The sequence below is a fragment of the Alosa pseudoharengus genome, unplaced genomic scaffold (assembly GCF_046254945.1).
Source record: "Alosa pseudoharengus isolate Yale_2024_CS ecotype anadromous, Long Island Sound unplaced genomic scaffold, YU_APseudo_1.1 YU_APseudo_1.1_scf_2, whole genome shotgun sequence".
Taxonomy (NCBI): Eukaryota; Metazoa; Chordata; class Actinopteri; order Clupeiformes; family Clupeidae; genus Alosa; species Alosa pseudoharengus.
Window position 1 is genome coordinate 21,716,618 of NW_027468663.1, and position 21,687 is coordinate 21,738,304.

General features: G+C 47.1%; 1 protein-coding gene across 2 annotated transcripts in view; it reads left to right on the plus strand.

Annotated features, from left to right (window-relative positions):
* The window catches only part of fbxw7 (F-box and WD repeat domain containing 7), a 127,549-nt gene that overhangs the window by 31,026 nt on the left and 74,836 nt on the right, over positions 1–21,687 (plus strand). For both annotated transcript variants that reach the window (XM_076294189.1, XM_076294190.1), the window contains one exon: positions 19,377–20,312. In XM_076294189.1, coding sequence (XP_076150304.1) covers positions 19,446–20,312 — 867 coding nt within the window. In that variant the 5' untranslated portion in view covers positions 19,377–19,445. The remainder of the gene's footprint in view (positions 1–19,376; positions 20,313–21,687) is intronic.

Sequence of the window (21,687 nt, forward strand, 5' to 3'; positions counted from 1 at the left end):
GCGCTTAGCGGAGGACAATCTCCTTTTATTTTCGTTCTACCTTTGTGTGAACGTAAGCTCTGTTTCACTCATGAGGAACAGATTCTGCCTGCCGTGTGCATGTGTGTGAAAACAAGAGGGGTGAAGAGAGGGGGTGGCTGCTATGGCCATATCTGTAGTATGCATATGTGTGTGTGTGTGTGTGTGCACATCAGCCATGCACTTTGGGGAATTCTCTGTGTGTACAGACGGCAGCTCTGCTCCTTGAATAATTCATGGCGCCACGCTTTTGTGAATTACAGTGATCTGGTGTGGAGGTGGCTTCTTCGCCATTGATTAATTTTTAAAGGGATGCCCTCCTATCAGTCAGGCCCCCTGTTTATATTGCTTGCATTAACAAGGGACTCGCTGCACTGTCTAGCGAAACACCCCCCCCCCCCCCCCCCCCCAGATGAACTCCAGATATGAATAATACAAAAGGCCGAATGTCCAGTGATGGGAATGCACAGTGTGTGCTTCCTTCAAGACTCGGACAGAGACAGATGTGCATGAGCTTAACAGGTCCGTCTGAAGTGCGGCGGCTGGGAAAGGGGCTCGGCTAATTCGGCATGAGCGAGGGAGGAGAGCGGCCAGAGGAACTCATCCGTCCTTGAGCGCGGGGGAAGGCGAGCATGGAACTGGTGATCACTGTTCATTTATTATTTGAGTGTGTGCAAGGAAGAGAAGGTTTGTGTGTGTGTGTGGGTTTAATCTTAATTGTGTGTGTGTGTGTGAGAGAGGGGGATTGTAGCCTACTTGTGCAAGGCCAGTCTAGCTTTTTAATGTGCTGTATCTGTCTGGGTGATGAATTGTGCTTTATGTTTTTGGCTGGCTGTGCAGTATGCAGAGAGTGTGGATTCAGGAGAGAATGAGAGATATGTGTGATCTATGTGCATGTGTCCTGTCTTTTTTTGTGTGCATTTGTATGTGCGTGCGTCAAGATCCATATTCTCCAGTGTGGTCTGTGGTGTGTGTGTGTGTGTGTGCTGTTACGGGTGTGTGGCTGCCTCTGGCTGTTTTTCATGTTGACCACAGAGCTAGAGTCTGCTCTTCCCAGAGGAGCAGCAGCCCAACAAGCCTGTGGTGCTCTTCAGATTCATACGCACACAGACTCGGATAGAGCAATGTGGTTGCTACAAGATGTTTCACTCTTATTTCAAACAATTCTAAATGATTTGTTTGTACCGTAGGTGTTCTTTAGTTCTTTAGGCTGGTGTATTTTTTTTTTTGCAAGCCAAGTCTTTTGGTTGTTAGCTAGCTTGCTTTAACAAACCTCCACATGGCAGATTTTTTTATCTTGAATGCCTGCTGCATGCATGAAATATACAGTGTGCTATATGAACTTCCATTGCTTATGCTCATACCCTGCATGTCGAAATGATAACAGTAGTCGGACTTATCAAACTGTTGCACATTTTTGCATTTCACTGCATTTGCCTTCTGATTCTGCCGTGCCTTTTCCACGCAAGTGACAGACCACATACGGGAGATGAGGCTTGATTGAGTTGATACATTGCCACTCCTGACGGAGCCCCTAGCCCAGGGGAGGGCTTCTGCATCCCCTCTCTCTGAGCTCCAGTGGAGGTGTCTGCACGCTGCTCTGAGTCCCCCTTATCAACGCTCCTGCTGCCTGCCCATTGTTTCAGCCCTTTGTCTTTCTCTCCCTCGCTTTTGCCTCCCACATTACTCCTCTCTTTGTTACTGATCACATGTTTGCCTTCTCTCTCTTCCTCTGTGGTCTGTGGATATGCTCATTTTAATTAGCTTGTCCTCCAGCACATGAGACCTGTGTGTGTGTGTGTGTGTGTGTGTGTGTGTGTGTGTGTGTGTGTGTGTGTGTGTGTGTGTGTGTGTGTGTGTGTGTGAGAGACATAAGGAGTATATCAGAGTGAATGGGATCTAATGTGGTGCAATATCATGTATTCAGGAGATTGTGGATTTGGCATCTGTTTTGCTGGATTTCCTAACACATAAACTATAACGATAACGACATGAAGAACGATCTTGTTGGGGATTACGATTTTCAGAACGATAAAAAGCTAATAGCCAATCAGAACCCATGGAATTTTAACCGTCACATTCATTAACACAAGGACAGACTTTGTTTATCGTTGCTCAGTGTGAAAGCTTTTATCGTTGTGGTTATAGTTATCGTTATCATTCTTGGTGTGAATAGGCCTTTACCCCAGCCCATGTGCCACCAGCACACATCTAAAGGCCACCACCCTTCTGTGTTCTAGCTGGTGTCAAATGCACTGCTGGAAGCATTCAACTAGACGCCCTCTCATTCATACCCTTTCATGTGCTTCCTCCCTCTTTATCTCTCTCTCCATCTCTCTCTCGTTCTCTGTCTCTGTTCCTCCCTAGTTCTCGCTCTTGCTATTCAAACTTCTTCCTGCTCCCCCTATCTGCACCTCCTGTTTGGAGTTATCTGGTCTGGTATTTTGTTATCCGTGGTGTGTGTGAGTGTGAAAAGGGTGTGGTGGTCTTTTCACCCATTGAATGAAAGTGAGTGCTGGTGTGTGTTTTTCCGAGTCTGTTCATTCATGCTTCGGAAGCACTCTTTAAAAACAGGAAGTGGCCAGTACAGTAGTTCCAATCCCACCCTGTTTTTGCTGTGGAGTGACTCTTAATGTCACCAGGACACAGGCCTTTATCGTCACCAGGACACAGGCCTTTATCGTCACCAGGACACAGGCCTTTATCGTCACCAGGACACAGGCCTTTATCGTGCCATTCTGGGTCCAGCACTTAGAATTACTTTGGGCATACCCTTTTTTTCACTTGTTTTTAAATGTACAATCGGCAGCGTTGTTTTCCTCAAATAAATGCATTTTCACTCATACTTTAGTTTGCTGTTTTGCCATTATGCCAAACCTAATGTCCTATAACGTGTGGAATATTCCTCAAATGTAGTATATTGACCTCTTCTCCATGACCACTAGAGGGGGCTCTGGATTGCTGAGAATTGATGTCCCAGAATGTTGATCAGTGAAGGCAGAGCACTCTACCCTTACTCATAACATACTGTGTTTGAATCTGACTCTAATTTATGGTGTCCTTAAACATTATGGTGTCCTTAAACATTTTAAATACTGGTCTGCTGATCTAAATATGATGCTGTTTTCTTAAGTGCAAGTCCTACTTTGCAGCATCAGTGTCTGCTCTGAGTTGCTGTGTCTGTGCCTGTGTGTGTGGGGTGGGGGGGGGACTTAACCGGCCAGTGGATGCATGGAATGAGATTGGGGAGACAAATATTTCATAAGGCTGACTAATGATCTGCAAAGAAATTCTCTTTTATCTTTGTTAATTGGTGGTGGCAAGATCTAACGATTCACAGGGAGTTTACACCCACATTCATTGTAGTGAATGATGCGAGTAATAGAACACTCTGACTGAATTAGGATTTCACTTTGTCTGTGGTTCAGCAGTTTCCCAGCTAGCTGTCTGCTTGGTGCATTTGGTATTTTGGTACAGTACATAGCGTTGAATCACTGCTCTGAGGTCAGGTCTCAAAACTTTTGAGATGTGGCTTGAAATGTTGCTTGGTTTTGGGACCCTCAGTTCCTTAGCGATGTGAGAGCATCAGGCCTTACAGATGTGCACTCTGCTCTTAAGAGCTGCTCGGCTGGAGCATCTGGAGGGGGGAGTTTTCTTCCTAGGCTGCCAATCTGGTGAGGGAGTTCTCTGCCTGGCTAAAGAGTAAGCCAGGGCTAATGAACCCATTCTACTCCCAGCTCCATATGGCTTTGGTAGAAGCCTCTGACCACGCCAGCCTCTCAGTCAGACCCTTTCTGAAGTCCTCCATTCATAAAACGCTGGCAGTGCGAGTGTATTACCATGCAGCTGGACGGTGCAGAACCTCTGATCTCACTGCTGTTTGTTGTGGTTAGGACAAGCTTTTTTAGTGGAGTTGTCCTAATTCAGAAAAACAACATTGCCTGTGTCATTTCTCTTGTTTAGAATTCCAACAGTGTTACATGACGTACATTGTAGCAATCATCCCAGAACATGGGGTGCAGTCTTGCAAGCAGATGAAAGAATGAGAAAAGCTTTATTATCTCACAGGAGGCAAATTTCCCCAGCTGCGCTCCGTCCTCACCTCCAGTAGAGTGATGAGGGCACGTGACGTGGGATTTTGGAACTCACACAATCCGGATCACAGCACAGCGATAACGCAGCCCAGGCCTGGGACGCAACAATGGCCGCTGTGTGAAACAAGACTCGGGGTGTAACAATGGGCTGAGTTTGGGAGGCTGCCACCTTTTGGTTATTTCCTCTCAGCACTTCTTGGAATGCACAAATATACTCTCTGTTGAACTGACGAGGTGCCTCGAAACACGAGATGGTCTCCTTAGTTTGTTTGACCCAATAGTTAACCTGTAGAACCGTAAAGGAGTGCAGAAAATATGCAAACACAGCTTTTATTAATTAGAGCAAGGATCTTGCACCACATCCTAAATATGGACACAGGACGTCAATAAAATTGGGTTTTAAAATCTTGCAACCTGCTATACATTTTAGATAGTCACATGAAGCGTTGTTATCATTGTAAAACCATGCTGGGTTAATTAAGTGAGGGCCTAAACCTTTTCAAGATTCCTGTGAATCTGTTAACAATCTGCCTTTGTTTAAAAACTACACAATGGGGCCTACTAAAGGAATGCATGTTGTATCTTCAGATTCATTCAGATGGTCTATGTGAAGGAGATTTTGAATCTGTCATAACTGATCACTGATGGCTGCATTGACTGTTTATTATCTACCAAAGTTTTGTGCAAAGAGCAGATTTAAGTATAAGTATATATACTCTTTTGATCCCGTGAGGGAAATTTGATCTCTGCATTTATCCCAATCCGTGAATGAGTGAAACACACTCAGCACACAGTGAACACACACTAATCCCGGCGCAGTGAGCAGCAACAACAGCAACTCGGGGAGCAGTGAGGGGTTAGGTGCCTTGCTCAAGGGCACTTCAGCCGTGCCTACTGGTCGGGGTTCGAACCGGCAACCCTCCGGTTACAAGACCGAATCGCTAACCAGTAGGCCACGGCTGCCCCAGCATTTTATCGTCTGCAGGCAAAATTGATCAGTTGGCTTGCTAGTTTGCTTTTATCATTACTGTCCAGTGTCCAAACTTGTTCACAGGATACTGCTGTCCCTGCAAGGAAATATTACGTTGATGGTCATTGACCTCTTTGACCTCTTACCTGGGCTCTTTTTGTCTTCCCCTTCTCATCTTTCTCTTCCTGGTCATCAGGCCAGCCCAGTCACATGTTCTGCCTGTGGGATAATGCACATTTCTACACTGAGCCTTTTTATGGCTCTTGGTCGATTGTGAAGTGGGGAGCTGAGTTGACATTGTGAAAAGCATCATTCATAAATAATGAATGTACCGCCCTTTCACCCAGGCTCTCATTACCTCTGCAGGAAAGAGCAGCAATGCTCTAGAATGCTCTAATCCATCTAATTCCATTCTCTGTGCGTGCGTGCGTGCGTGCGTGCGTGCGTGCGTGCGTCTTGGAGTCAAAAAAGGTGCAGTCACAAGGCATGATGCCTTCTTGGTTGTGTGCTCATCACCCAGCCTCGGAGAGTACAGTACATGAGGCTTTTTCTGGTTTATGTAGATTTGATGAGGTGGATTTCTGCCCTCATAGTGGAGTTTTGATGCTTTGTGCAAAGTGCCCTTTGCTTTGTGAAAGACGCTATATAAATGTTGCCCTAACATTATTTTTTTTGTCAAGTTGGTTGATAAAAAGTACACTTGTTGAGAAATAATACAATTGTTTCTCAAAGGATAAAAAGATGTGGTGCAGATGTTTATAAGAATAGAAGAGCACAGACCATTTCCAATTTAGTCATACTGAGACATTAGTTTGGGGTATAACAGACCTGCAGATAAGCTTTATGTTCATAATGTCTTATAAAACCAGTATAAGGATTTTTCTGTTTTGAAGGCAACAATGGTGGCATTGAATATTTTGTATAAAATATACACAATTTGTATAAATTATAAGACCCTTTGTTTTTTCTGAATTTTGAATACAGTGTACATGTATCCTTACAGAACGATAACTGTAATGATAACAGCAAAATAAAAAATAGAAACTTTAGACAGTTGGAGGCAGCTGGCAGCTGCCCTCCGTTTCGGACAGACCCATTTGAAGGTGAATGTTTCAGTTGCTTGCTATGCAAATTACAAAGCTCAAGACATGAGCTCTTTACACCTCATTATATTTTGACAACTGGGTGACACTTCAGTCAGTTTTGATTCTGCGACTGTCTCTCACAAAACCTCCAAAGGAGGGTGTCATTCAGATGCTTAGAACACTTGTAGGCTGCCGTCTGATTGAGAGGAAATTGCCATTTTCAAATTTGACTGGGCTGGAAATATTTAAGCTTCTTAAGAGTTGGATGCTGGCTTGTTGCTTAGCTTATACTGTAGCACGAGCGAGACTTCCGTTAATCTTTCCTGTCTGCATTTTAAATTTAACTTATGACCTCTGATCCTTGCTACAAGGGTCAGTTATCTCTTTATGAGACTATAGTTGCACTTTTCTTGAAAATCTGTAATTGGGGCCCTGGATTATAGAAATGGTAGTAAGAATCACCGGGAACAAAGGCTGTGTATAATTAGTTCTGCTTAACACACTCTATTGTCTTCTCTCTCTTTTACGATGAGTAGATGAAAGGGGAAGAGAGTGTGGACTGAAGCAGCTCTGATTTGAATCGCTGTCTGATATGGCACCCTGCCTCTGAGTCTGAGCTCACCATGCTCCCTCTACTGCTGTGATCTGTGATTTCTGGATAAGGAAGGATTTGGCTCCGATTGTTGCCGAGGATTTCCAGCGTGACCGTTTCTCTCTGCTGTGCTCCCGGTCATCGTGGGTGCCATTTCTTTCACTTCTCCCTGCTCGCTGCAGGCCTGATCTCCAAAGACACAGGACTGCTTTCTATGGCAGTGGGTTAAGAGTACACATTTTTAATATCCTGCGCTTTTTTCCTTTAGTTGTTCTTTAGAACCTCTGTCAGGAGGGCTTGGTTAAGTGTTCTTTATAGCATTTCAAATGCTAGCTCACCCAATTTGCTTCCAGTTGATGTTCTGTCTCTTCTGGTTTGGGCTTGGGAACTCCACTTCTGTTTGAAGTGAAAGGGCTTAGAATAGAATTCCAGCTTATTAAATGACCATGCAGGGTTGTCGTTTCTGTTTAGTGGAGTGTTGGTCGCATGCACCACTCCTCCAACAGGCTAACTTTTTTCCATGGTTCATTTCACACCCATCCACTATTTTCTCTCCTTTCTGTCTCTTTCTCTCTGTTGCTCACTCCGTCTCCCTCTCCTCGCTCGGGCAGAATGCTGATGAGCTGGCAGACAGAAAGTCTCTTCTCTATACGTCTCTTCCAGTCTCTGGCCTATCTGTGGGATTTTCCTCTGTTGAGGTCAGTGTTTGGGTAAATTGCCTTACCTTGCCTGCGGAGCCGGTCTTGGCCTCTCTCTCTCTCTCTCTCTCTCTCTCTCTCTCTCTCTCTCTCTCTCTCTCTCTCTCTCTCTCTCTCTCTCTCTCCCTCTCTCCCACTCACGCTAACTGCAGTCGATTTCCAGCCTGTCTGTGCGTGACGCTTGGCTGAGTGTACCTGACCAGATGAATACTGAGCAGGGAGAGTGTGTGTGTTTGCGTGTGTGGGGGTGTGTGTGTGGGTGGATAGACCCTGCAGAACAGTTCATCTCATCCTGTTTCGGTAATGGAGTGTAGATCGTAATCTTGGGAGTTTTTTTTCAAAACCCCAAGTTCCTGCCTCACCACTTAACTATATAAAAGTCCACTTGCCGCTAGAAACTTGTCTGAAGTCCACCATACCCCTGTTTCTCCAGTGTGGATGGATCCCTGTTGCGAGGCCTGTCCTCATCTCCCCTCTCACCTCTCACCTCTCACCAGAGCTGCCTGAGCTCCGTCTCGCTCCCCATCACCAGCTTTCATCGACATGCTGATTTTGATATGCATGCGGATTGGCACAGTGTCTGGCTGGCATTTCCAGAGGCTTCATCAGCAGCTAATCAGTTGAAGCAGTAGCGATAAGGTACACAGAAGCGTGAGTGAACTGCTTTGGAAGGGCTAAGGAGAAGCCCCCTTTTTTTATCAGACCGATTCTGGATCACTTCTCACTGTGTCTGTGCCAATCTGTGAACTAGCTCTCGAGGTTTTATTGCTAGTGTGGAGAATTTGAGAAACTCCCATCAACGATTTAATGGATTGTGTGTTGGAACCGTCTTTAAGCAGAGTGAAAATCAGTCTGAGGTGACAATACACTAGACTGTGGTAAAGCAATTTCATCTGGCATGTTTTGATTTTCATCTTATTTGATATAAATTGATGGTTCACACATTTGCAGTGTGGGATAATAAATGATGTTGCTCCATCATCAGTCTTGCGCGCACATACATGCAGTACCCCTGACTTGCTGTCATTCCCGAGGCTACGTCGTCAGCAGTGTGAATTTGTACCTGTCGAGCTGTGGACCTCTGCTGTCAGACTGATGTAGTGAGGAAAAGAGTGTGTGTGTGTGTGTGTGTGTGTGTGTGTGTGTGTGTGTGTGGGTGGGTGGGTGGATCCATGTGTGTGCAGTTGAGGATGAGCCAGAGATGGATGCTGAATTGCCAGTGGCAAGCTTCTTTTTCTTTTTCTTTTTTAAAGCGTTTTTTATTTTAAAGGAGTGTGTGTCATGTGTGTCCGTGAAATAGATTAAGGGAGACGTGTTCACGGAGTGTTACGGGTGGTGAGCAGCGGGCAGCAGCGGTGCTCCGATGTGGCTAACAGCAGCCGGCCGTGGACCACTGCCATCAGGCCACGGGGAGGAGCTTGGAGAGGAGGCATGAGAGCAGAGCTGTGCTCCTGTTGCTGCTGAGGGAGGGAGAGGGAAGCGAAGGGAAGAGAGGAGAGGAAGTGAATCACAGAGAATGGAGAGAGCATCCGTATCAGCAGTCACTGAAAGCAGAGGTGGAGGGAGGTGAGCAGGAAGGGGAGGGTGGCTGTCTGTGAGCACAGCGTGCTCCCGGTCTGCTCTGGACGAGCCCAGTGTGTTCACTCCAGCGGAGAGAGAGAGAGAGCGGGTGCAGCTGCAGACAGGACGAGGCTGGGCATCCTGCGCTGGGGGGGCATCAGGTGTCTGGAGGACCCCCTAACTTTGGACATTACAGGAAGTCCGCCAAATGTTAGCACACAGGAAGAAGCCACACCAGAACACGTCCCTGGGAGCGTGACTTTGAGCCCTACTTCTCTTCTTCGCGATTCCTTGCTTGTTCTCGGCCTCCCTTGTTCTGGGGCACTTTTTTCAGCCTGTCTCTTTCCTGATGAGCAAGTCAATGTGTGGCTGTGGCTGCAGCTTCATCTCGTCTCTGATGAAGAGGCTGGGCCGCTCGGCCTGCTGCTCCGACCTGCTCTCCTGCAGCCACACCTCCGAGCACCTGCAGCGGCTGGCCAGTGGCTGCCCCTCTAAGGTAACCCTGCACCCTGGGCACCACACGTGGCGGCTCTGGGCTCTGATTTAGCATCTTTTGCAGGGAATGCATCTGATTTAGTAGGGTCTTTTAGGAGATTGTTAGAGGGTGTCTTGTTATGTAGTGATTACACTGACTACGCTAACTAACGAGTGTCAAGATTGAAGAGTGACAGTTGCTCAATGACCTGGCAATGTGACCCATGCATATTAAACATGAGAAGTTTGATGTGTAGCCTCGAGTGGTATTCGAAAGAGCAGGTGCGTTCAGAGGACAGAAAAGTCTCTGCATGAATAGTGTTTTTGTGTCCTCTTGAGTAGCTGGCCTGACCTTGCGGCGGCTGGCTCTGTGTTATTCCAGCATTAGCGGGCCTTTGAGACTAAAGCAGTACTCTGCAGTAATTGATTTTGTAATGGAAGCAGGTGATTTAATGGCTGTCCCACTGCCTGCCTTGGTGACCACAGACTCCTCTTTTGAGGCGTTCGGAAACAGACACAGCCACTTAGGCGTCCAGAGCAGTCGCTGTTTGACGGGAAGGAGGACAGGGGAAGGGGCTTTTATTACACCCTGTGATGGATTGGAAGCTGGGCGTGGTGGCAAATGAGGTCAGGGACACGTATCTGTCTTCACTTGTCACAGAGTGGGGTTGACTGGCAAGGCAGCTGGGGGTCCTTCTTAAGTGTTAATGAATGCTGGGCTGTGTTGGCGTTTGGGTGGATGAGTTTGCAAAGAGTGCTCTGGTGGTTTGGAGTTTGGATATCATTTGTGTTTTTCCTCTTTGTGAATTGCTAGTACAGACTCTAAGAGTGATGCATGCATGAAATAATATCTCTCAGAGATATCTCCGGATATTAGATGGTTTTTGGGGGAGATGAGGAGAGGGAGGGCAGTTGTTTGCTAGAAAAATGGAAAAGAAATGCAGATCAATGGATGAGCTGTTTTTTTCCCCCCTCTGGAAACCAGACCTGACTTCCTTAATTTATTTAAAATGCAGAATGTCTGCAGCCAACAGAACACCAGTCATGTTGCAGTTTAGGGAAAACCCAAGAGAGAATCATCTTCCTGCTGGTCGGAACTGCAGTGCAGGTCATGTTTTGAAGGTCCCTTTTGCAGACATTGTCCCGAGCCCAATCTTTTAATAGCGTCATCGATTAATAGTGTCTGTCTCTAAAACGTAGACCCGGGGGCACGCTGAAGCATTAGCTTTGTATTTATAGGATTAGTCTTTTAAAGCAGGACTTGACTCTGATACTGTAGCTCATGACCGCTGCTGGAAATTATAATTGTGGAGATTAACTTTTGCTTTTATTAGCTCCTCGTGTGCCAAAGCTGGGCATCACTTGGCTGGCAGGGGGTCCCATTCTCTCAGCTGTGGCCACTGCCACTTGAGCCATCTGAGACACTAACATGGCCCTTATGACGGGCAGGAAGTACGCTTCAGTCTGACATGAGGGGAAAAGCTACTCACGGTGTGCAGAGTGAACGCTCTGTGGATGGCTTTGAACCAATTTGGACTTATTGGCTGGTATTGAATTTGCTGTTCTCCTTGCTCTTCCCTGAGTCTATTAAAGTGCCATTTATGATTTATGGGGTGCTGCCATTTGGTGGAAGGCATCATACAGTTGTAGTAATATTATTATTATTATTATTGTTATTATTATATATTATTATTATTTATATATATGTTTCTTTTCTGTAAAATTGTGGATGTGTTTACAGATTGGGCTCTTTAGTGTTGCACAATGCTACCGTATATTACTTTTCTGGAAAGCTAGAATACGGCGGGGGTCCTTCCTGGCTTCTAGGATCTCCAGGCAGTTTGCGGTGGTGTGTGAGTAGTGCTGTGTTTGCCGCTGTATGTAGGCCATTGTATAGCCTCTGGTCTGCTGTTACCCAACCACATGTAAACAACTCGGCTCATTGTGTTTATACCTGGGATGGGTGCTAGGAGGATACATCGTGTCCTTGACTTGCCTTTATGGCAGGAAACAGAGGTTTTGTTGCCTACACAGATGCATTACTTTTGTGACTATTATGTATTGAGTGCTCAGCACAATATAATATGTCTGTTAGATGATGTTATCCTCATGAAATTGCCAAATTTGGTACTGTTGATGTAGTTATCCTCCTTGCTCAATCAATGTTGCCCTTTCGTTTGAGCAGCATTAGCCTCCAGCCATATGCGAGGTTGTTTTGAAGATGAGGCCCACTCGTCACGGTGATTGTGTCTTGATTAGCCTGAGACAGGTGGTAATTTGAGCGGTGGTGTAATTGGCATTAGCCGGCGCGAGCAGCTACCTGCGCCTGTTTATTAGAATCTCCTCCTCATCACCTCTTCTCGAGCAGATTGGGCTCAAGCTGAGCCGTGCGCGCGTCACCCGCTTTCAAGCAGGGTGGAAATAAACGAGCCGAGCGCCATCCAATCTGTCTCCGTAATGAATCTTCTGCCTGTTCACATCTGCTTAGCCACTGGTCTGTTTCTTTCACCCAGAGCGCAGGGCCTGCAGGAGAAAGGGACGCAAAGCAGTAATGAGAGATAAATAAAAAAATAAACAAAGCAGACCATTTCCGAGCGAGTTCCACTTAGCGTCATATAGGACTGCTATTAAGGCCGAGTACAAATGGCCTGCAGATTAGGGATGCTAAATACCCACAGCCCCGATGGCCATTCATTATGCTGCTGGAATTTTAATGGACATTTAGTGGAGATTTAGTGGACCATGCGCCCACTAGACGGCTATGGAAAATGAGGGAGAAGCAGTCAGTCCTACTGTAACCACCCAGGGCTTCCTTTACGCAGATGCAGAACTAAAGTGAGAAAAAGAATGCGCTTAAGTGTGTATGAGTGTGTTTGTATGAGCTTGCTGTTCTCCATTTACCAAAGGGTCAGGAAACTGACTCGAGGACAACAGTGTGTGTGTGTGTGTGTGTGTGTGTGTGTGTGTGTGTGTGTGTGAGGGAGAGAGAGAGAATAGAGAGAGAGAATAGGTTGCACTCATGCGCACTTAGAGATAGGCAGTGTTTTTTCCTCTGTTTGTGTGTGTGTGTGTGTGTGTGTGTGTGTGTGTGTGTGTGCGTGCCCTCTGCTCTTCTCAGGCCTCCTGCAGTACCGCCCCCCCCCCACCCCCCTGCAGCTGTGGCATTCAGGACTTGGCTCTTGAGCTCTCGGGTGCAGCCCTGGTCCAGCTGTCTTCATCAGCTGCAGCACTCTGGGCCATACGGACCTGTCCAGCCACAGCTCCAGCTCCAGCAGACCCATATGCTTTGACGCTGGTGCCTCACTCAGAGGCTGAAGAGGAGCCGTTCCAGTGGTAACAGCCTGCGTTGAGTGGTGGCCTAGGAGTGCTATTTAAAGCACGTGAAACCAGATGAGATGATGCAAACCAGACATGAACCTAAGAGGGTGTCTGTCCTTTGTCATTTTTTCGTTGTATGGAGGGCTGGCTGGCTGCTCCTTTAGCTGTTGCACAAGATTGTTTTATTGTTGTGTTTAATGTTTGATGTTTTGATGTTCGGCAGGCAGACATTTTTTGAAAATGGCATTCGGTACAGCATAGCAGTCGCCACCTGTTGCGGTAATCATAAGAGACTAAAGCTCAGCGTGATGGTGGGTGGTGTGATTTAGTGAGTCGAGCCTGTGTACCTCACACAGCTGGAATTCAGAAAATGCTCTGCAGTAGCAGCTGAATCACCTCAGATAAAAATGTATTTTTAAATCCTGCTCTCAGGTGTGCGCCGTGCTAAATGCCTCTGGATAACCACAGCAGACAGATATTTGCTCTGCGCCCGGTTTTTCCTCGTGTGGGAGTCCGTTTCATAAATCGCCTCACAGGCAGGCCTTAATGGAAACCGCACCGCGTGAGTGTCATCGCAAATTCGGGCTGATGCTTTTTGCTGACTGCAGTGACTGCATAGCCCAGGCCACTTTCAATTACGCTGATTAGGAAAGGAAGAAAAAGCTGTAATCTACCCTCTCTGGGGGGAAAAGAACAGAGCTTTTAGTGGATCAGATTAGGTGGAAATGGAGCTGTGTCTTTTGGTTATGTATGGGCCTCTGAACCATGGTTTTGAAATTCTGTGTGTGTGATCTTACTAGCATAGATTTAAAAAAAACATATTTAAGCTTCTCTAACACACAATGCTCTGGCCATTAAATAGCCTACATTGCTGAAATGGCCTTAAATTAAACAAACAAACAAACAAACATTCTGTGTGTGTGTGTGTGTGTGTGTGTGTGTGTGTGTGTGTGTGTGTGTGTGTGTGTGTGTGTGTGTGTACATGTGTTCACATCTGTGGCTGCAACATTGCGTTTCTTCCACCTTGTTTTGGCTGATACTGTTAGTCATGGCACACTGCCTGACACAGTTGTACACATCTTTTTATAATTGATTCTAGAATGAATGTATTCGCCTACTCCTATTGTGATGGCCTACGTGTTGTAGATGAGTACATGTCACATTCCCTCATGAAGAACAAGACTAATAAAATAGTCTTTTGATGTGTGCGCTCATGTGTGGGTTAGGGTTAGGGTTAGGGTCCTCTCTCCTCAGCTGTGCTCTCTGCTGATGCCCCCCTGCCTCTGCACGGCCCCCCCACAGCAGCAGCACTGACCCTATGGGGACACGAAGGACGTTTGTCAAGGACACAGACCTGAGCCTGTCTCTCCTCCTCAACTCCTCGCCAGATCACACGAAAGCAGCGAGAGAGCAAAAGCAGGCTTTCAGCAGGAGTCGGCCTTTCCAGATGGTCCAGATGGTTTATGAGATTTTCTGAATCCAGAGCCATCTGAATTAGAGCATCCTGTTTGGTCACCCCAGATTGCTTGTTATTCCCTTACATTTGATTTTGTTTTCATTTTTCCCTCCCTTTTTAATGAAATATCCAGTTGCAGATGGCCACAGCAGTGTAGATGGCACGAATCTAAGCACAAGAAGCAGAACTCTGACCAGTACACCTGCCTGAGGCTCTGTGGCCCAGTCATTTCCTCTTTAATAGATCTGCTGGACATGTTTAAGGTTCTATTTTAAACTGCTGTGGAATGAAACTGCCCCCCCCCCCCCCCCCCCCCCCCCTGCCATCCGGTCTGCCCCCATGCCAGCCGTTTTCCCAGGACGTCTTCGCGTGCGTGTGCCCCTCCACTCCTGTGCACCACAGAGATCGTCTCCACAACAATAACAACATGCAACTCTCAAGTCTAATTACGGAGACTTTGTTCTCCAGTAAGGTGCAGGGCAAATTGGGCTATTCATAGCCTTCCGCTCGCCGTGGTAGCTGCTATGAACTACAGGTCCCAGGGGACTACTGGACTGCAACTGGAGATGGATGTAATGCTTCCCTGAAATGCTCTCTCTTCTCACACACACACACACACACACACACACACTCCTCAAGGTCGTCAGGGGCTAACATTTAACAGGAAATGACACAAAATGCTAGCTCTCTTTTTTAAACTAACGAGTTGTGCTTGCTGGTCGGTCGGTTTAGTTGTCCCCGTGCCAGCTGAGCGTACAGTGTGTGAGAGGCTATTGGAGAGATGTGTTGGTTGGGACGCAGTCCGTAATATCAGGTTCTTTTCATATGGCATAAGTATTGGTTATGTGGCAATACATATGGTTCCTGCCAAACTACCACGACTATAGTTTTTCTGGGACCTGAGCAACATTTAATTTACAAAGGGCCAGCTGCTCAGCTACTCAAAAAGCAAGCTAGATTTTGAGCTATAATCAGGGTTTTTTTAAAACACAGTTTACCAATTTGATGTGCTTTTGTGCAGTCATAGCTTTTTGACTGTAGGGCAAAAATGGCTGTGTCCCTTGTACTGTATATCCTGTTGTCTTTGGCCACGGGAGAAAGCTGTGATTCATTTTTGCGACAGTCATGTAACTGAATTACTGTACACCAGAACCTTTCAGGGGCTGCCAAAATTAAGAAAGAAAACCACACGACACACCGTTATTATATTAAGCCTCTTTAACTTCATTCTGATTAAGAGTGGGTGAAGTAGGGAGTGGAACTGAAATTGAGAGCGAGCGAGTGAGTGAGAGTGCGTGCGTGTGCTCTCCGGACGTTGGCTTCCTCTGGCCTTAGATACAGATAAATGACCTGTCATAGAGGTGCACAGCGTGGTAATAAGTATAGCAATGACACGCAGCGCTTCACACCGCTATCTGAGACTCACCCCAGAGTGCACTCTCATTCACTCCCCCCGCCCGCCTCGCCCTCTCCGTCCTCCGCTCTGTCTCGGTCCATGCGTGGCTGGACAAGAGCCAGAGCTCAACTGGAAAGTCGGATGTTTTATAGCCTCTCATAATGGAAGTGGGGCTCGGCTACAGGAAGCGACTCGCTCTGCCGTTTTTTCCTGCCTGTCTCCCACTGTGACCGCTGTGCCATCCCTCGCACAAATAATCTGATGTGAACAAGAGCGCTGCATTGTTGGAGTATCCGTTCCGTATTGTTGCCCTAGTCATGCAGAGTTTTGTTTACTCTGTTATCTGATGGTAGTGAAATAGTAGCGTGGTCCCAGTGTTGGCATCCACAGATTAAGTAAATCATTCCTGTCATGAGGGATTATCTTGATGAAGCTGCTTTCATGACTCTCTGGTGTCTCCAAGTCAAATGTCCACACTTTGTTTGTGTCAGTCAGCTTTGCATGATCAGTTTAGATCACCATGGTGACCTCCTAACAGAAGAAAACCCAGTTGGACATTCCATTTCTCCCCTACTAGGGAGTGCCAACATTTGAGGAGCTGCATGTGGCCAGAGCGCACACTGCACACAGCAAAGCAGTTGAGTGCCGTGTATCGGTCTGTCTCCCGCTCTCCACTGCTCTCTGTGAAAAACAAATTATCTACTAGAATGATTGTTCACTTACTGAGATTGCCAGCTCCATCTCTGGCCGACTGAAAAGGACACACAAGGTTTTTAAGATAAAGGTGCTCTCCGCTGATAGCTGTGACAGGTGGTTGGCAAGTTTGCTGTGTGTCGTGGTGCAGGCAACCAATCAATGATTGACCATCAGGAGGAGTAAGATCAGCAAATTGCTTTTGCTAAATGCTATTTGTTAGAGCTTATTCCACTGCTTGGTTGAATTTCCCATTTTTCTGCGTTCTTTAGAACGTGGCCTACTGGTTAGCACTTCGGACCTGTAACCGGAGGGTTGCCGGTTCGAACCCCGACCAGTAGGCACGGCTGAAGTGCCCTTGAGCAAGACACCTAACCCCTCAATGCTCCCCGAGCACCGCTGTTGATGCAGGCAGCTCACTGCGCCGGGATTAGTGTGTGCTTCACCTCACTGTGTGTACACTGTGTGCTGTGTCTGTTTCACTAATTCATGGATTGGGATAGCCTGGAAACCAGACTCTCTGTAGGGAAAAGAAATCGACCGGAAGTACGTAGACAGGCCAAGGCCAGGCTAGGATTGGGATAAATGTAGACCAAATTTCCCTCACGGGATCAAAAGAGTATATGTACTTTATACGTATAGTTAATGTTATTAGCACACCTATGAAGTAGATCCAATTTCTTATGGCTGTATCACACTTGTATATTAATTCACCTCCCCTGCACATCGGGGCCCTTTTACAACCTCGAACGTGCATTTATTTCCGTGAACCGAACGCCGTGTCGTCCATTATCCCTTATATGTACATTTTCTGTCAAACCTGGTTTGGTGGTGTTGATGTTGTATCTTGTAGTTGTGCGTCATTTCTTGTTCTGCATTGTACGTCACCTCTGTGACCACTCCTCTTGAGTCCTGACCAGTGCTGTCTTTTGGTTACAGTGCAACAGACAACCCCAAAAATGAGTGTTTATGCAGTTTTCAGTGCGAAGAGGCAGAAAGATGAATTTTCAGACTTGCATGATTATTGCTGCCATCCTAAGATTACTGGTCAGATGTGAAGGTAATGGACATTTCGGCAATAGAATACAGATAGATACAGTACATTGCTGAAATGTTCCCAGACTTCACTCCTGTAGTCTGGCCTGAGAGATCCCACGCACAGTGCAGATTACCATCTCATGCACATCACTCAAACATGGCCAATGCTGTGATAATTCTCTATGAGAACATAAAAAACCTTCATGTTAAACTTGAATAGGAAGTTTGCAAGTGTACTCAGTATTTGTGACTAACATTGTAGGCATATTGCATTGCTGTTAAGTTACTTGGGCTAGCAAGACGGTTTCTCTCTCCCTCACACCATGCTGTTGTATGACTTTCGTTTGCAGCTGGGATGAGCGTGCCTGACAGTAATGCACAGTATCTGACAATCTCTGTCAAATAAGTTAGAGCACGGAGAATAGCTCTGCTTGTAACACTTCTGATGTGTGAACCACATAAATGGGCTTCCATCAAACTGTGCCATCATGCGCACTGTTCTCCGGTGGATCTCTGACACAGATACAGCTGCTTGCAGGACATTTGGTTTGAAGTGGGCCTAAATGAGTTGTGCTAAGTGGGGAAGCCACTCTCAGGGGGTTATCTATGGGCACATTAAAAGCATGCATTTGTGTGCTTTGAGAACATGGCCCATCTGGTTTACATTATTTTCTCTCTCTCTCTCTCTCTCTCTCTCTCTCTCTCTCTCTCTCTCTCTCTCTCTCTCTCTCTCTCTCTCTCGATCTCTCTCTCTCTCTCCCTTCTCTTTCTCTTTCTTTCCCTCTCGCCTCCTTAATTACACTTACACTATCTCTGGTTTCTTTACCTTAAAATAGCCAAACGGCATTGAAGAATGACTAGTTTACTTTAATGAGTGCACTCCCGTCTTGATGATGAAGTCATAGCACTTAGACATGAGTCTCTTGAAACCTTTTTGTGTTTCCTTGTCTTTCTGTGCCTTTTATCCTCTGGGTTCTCTACTGTTTCCCATGTTCCCATTTTTTTATTTTTACATATTAGAGATTTTCTGTAGTAGTTGGCCAAAATAACTGTTAATAAAGCACAATCTGCAAAGCAGGGTGCAGATGTTTGGGATGGTGGAGATTGGTAGCGTGGTGCAGACTGAGCTCTGTGATGAGTTCAACCTTGTGTAATCAGGGTTTCCCGCATTACAAATCAACTAGGAGTGCAACGCTGCTACTTCAATCACGCCCTCCCTGTAAACGGCTTCCCTGGCCTCAGAGGAGTTCAGCTGGAGCTGTGCAGTAGAGTGCAGAGCATAGAGCACTGAGCGAGAAATAAGCTGCAGGCTTCTGTGTGCTGTCGTCTAAGAAGTTCAAAAGCTCAAAGTGTGTGTCTTACCATCTCCTGGCAAAACACCGATACCAATCTCTCACTCGGACACACGCGCACACACACACACACACACACACACACACACACGCCATTGTTTGTAACTGAACTGGAAAAAAAAGTCACAGATGACTAAGCTGAAACAAAGCTGATGATGCCAGGTGATTGAGGTGAAGGACACACATTTCACAGACTGTAAACTCCTCTTCTGAACAGACTGTATCCCTTCCCTAAGCTCCAGGCTGTGGGCTTCAGCTGCAGACCAGAGAAGTGCAGAGCAGTTTAGTATAAGTACCAGAAGGCTCACTGACCCTGGACACTCTTTGCGCTCATATGCCCCCCTGTGGCCAAAAGCTGTAATTGCAGAAATTTACAGGGAAGAGGAACTCTTTTGATTATGATTGTCACCTTGCTCACATTTCCCAACATATGTTTTAAACATGAAACACTGGCTATGACAATGTTAGTTCATGTTTTGTTCATGTTCTGACACCTCAACATGCTAAAGTCAAGTGGAAGACAAGAGTGTTGAGGGTTCAAATACCACATGAATGGTGATGTGTAGTATGATTCCAAAGTCTGTTGTGGTGTATGAAGATTATACTAACAGTTTTTCTCTTCTCTTTTTCAGAATGCCAAGCCTTTCTCCTCCTCAGACAGCTTAGTGAAGGTGCAGGAGGTAGCAAGCTGGCTTTTGGAAATGAACCAGGATCTGCTGTCGGGGGGCAGCAGGCGGAGGGGGGGGCCGCGGCCACGGCCAGGGCCGGGGGGTCGAGGTAACGGCTCCTCGGCCCGCGCGGCGGTGGCAGCGGCCTCGGGCACGGCCTCGGCACACCAGCCGGGCCAGGAGGCTGACGAGGAGGAGAACATGAACCGCGTGCTGGAGGACGAAGAGCAGGAACGACCCAGAGCCGCAGAAGCAACAGCAACAGCAGCAGCAGCCGCCGCCGCAGGCCAGCCTGTACGAGACGGAGAGGAGGAAGAGGAGGGCGAGGAGGAGGAAGAGGAGGGCGATGAAGAAGAGGGCGATGAAGACGAGGAGGAGGAGGAGGAGGAGGAGGAGGAAGAAGAGGAAGAGGAGGAGACGTGGCCCTCGGGAGAGATGGACAGCAATGAGGATCGCGGTGAGGGCGCCCCCCAGAGGCAGCGCAGTGAGCTGAACGGAGCGGAGCAGGGAGCGTGCTGGGCAGCGGAGGACCGACACCGGCAGGACCAGGAGGAAGAGGAAGAGGAAGAGGAGGAGGGGGAGGAGGAGAACAACAACAGCAGCAGCAGCACGGGGGAAGGAGGAGCAGCGCGGCACAGAGCCGAGGAGGAAAGGACAGAACGGGAGACGGAGGGAGGCCCAGGGGCCCAGGGGGAGGGGGGGGGCGAGGAGGAGGAGATGGACCAGGACAGTGACGAGTTTGAAAACTCGGATGAGAGTGAGCGAGAGGAGGAAGAGGAGGAAGAGGAAGGGGAAGAGGGCCTCCCCTCCCTAAAGAACAGTGTAGCAGATTCTACTGACAACGTGGATGCCCCGTCAGGAAGACCACATCAGACTCCAGCCTCACTTCTCAAGAAGAAGGTAAGCACTGATCTATACCCTCCGTTAAAAGCCTAGACTGTTCATTGTGTGATGCTCTGTCAGTGATCTGTGATGGATCAGTTCAGCAGATAAGCAGCTCATGCCCAAACCTTAATTTGCATAACTTGCTCTTGTCTTTCGCGGATATGAAGAGTAAAATTTGAATGCCCTGTCTAAATTATTTGGGTAGCCAAACTGCAAGTCCTCCAGTTGGAAGAGGAAATGATTGTCTGCAGAGTGCACTATTACACCATAGTCAGGTGTCAGGTGAAACTCCCGAGAAGAGTGTTGATGAGCTAGTCAGCACTGATGAGGAGAACGACATTGATGTGTGTACTAGGTGGAGACGACCTTCTCCTTTCGCATGCATATGGTCGGCTTAAGAAATGGGATGGTGCTCATGGAGCTGTCAGAGGCCAGGCCCAGAGAGGAACAGATCAGCGTATGGCATGATGCCTGTCTGTTACAGCAGTTAGATTATCAATGGAAAAGAGTCTTTAGAAAAGAGTGGCAACCTTCTTAGCCGGTGCGCACCCACCTTTACTGAAGTGTTAACCCCAAAGTACTGTTGTCCATTTATTGTTCAATAGCTCCCTCTGCTGGTGGTAAAATACTGTTGCAAATATTACATTACATTACATTTAGCAGACACTTCTTGACCAAAGTGAGTAATAGAATTAATGGTGTGTTGCACCCATGAATGTGACTTTGAATAATTCAAATTTCAACCAATATCTGTTTCCCCAATACCAAAGACATATGACGTCAGGGTTATGGATGTCGCTTGTGCTTTGCTCTTTGCTCCCATGGTGAGTCAGCAAGGCAGCTGGCATACTGCACTGGCATACTGTACACGTGCATCAGCTCAGTGGTCGCTGCCATCTGTTATAACAGAATAATTAGATTTCCTGTTATAGATGCAAACAGAACTCCTTGAAGCTCCGCACGGTCAGGGCTCCCCGAATGTGGCGCTAGTGAGCAGGTCCGCCGCTGACCGACATGTGCTGCTGCGCCGTGACCGGTGGCTGACATTTCAGACAAATGCTGCTGGTATATTTGATCCACGCGCTCTTGTTTGCTGCCGACGGCACCAGCGACGTACGCGACACAGAATGAGAAGGTGATGAATTCTGGGCGGCCCGTGGCAGCCAGGCTATTTCAGTGTTGAGTTGTGCGCGTAGCAAACTCTAATGAAGTTTCTGTAGGCGGCTGCTGCTTAAGATTAGATTGTGATTGCAGTGTGGGTGGTGGTGATTATGCTGTTGGTGGTTTGTTTGATTCTCAGTGTTGACTTTGTCAAGGACAGTGCTGACTGTCCCCACGATACTCCAAACCAAGCTTGATTCCTATCGTACTTATGTCCTTCCTCAGAGTC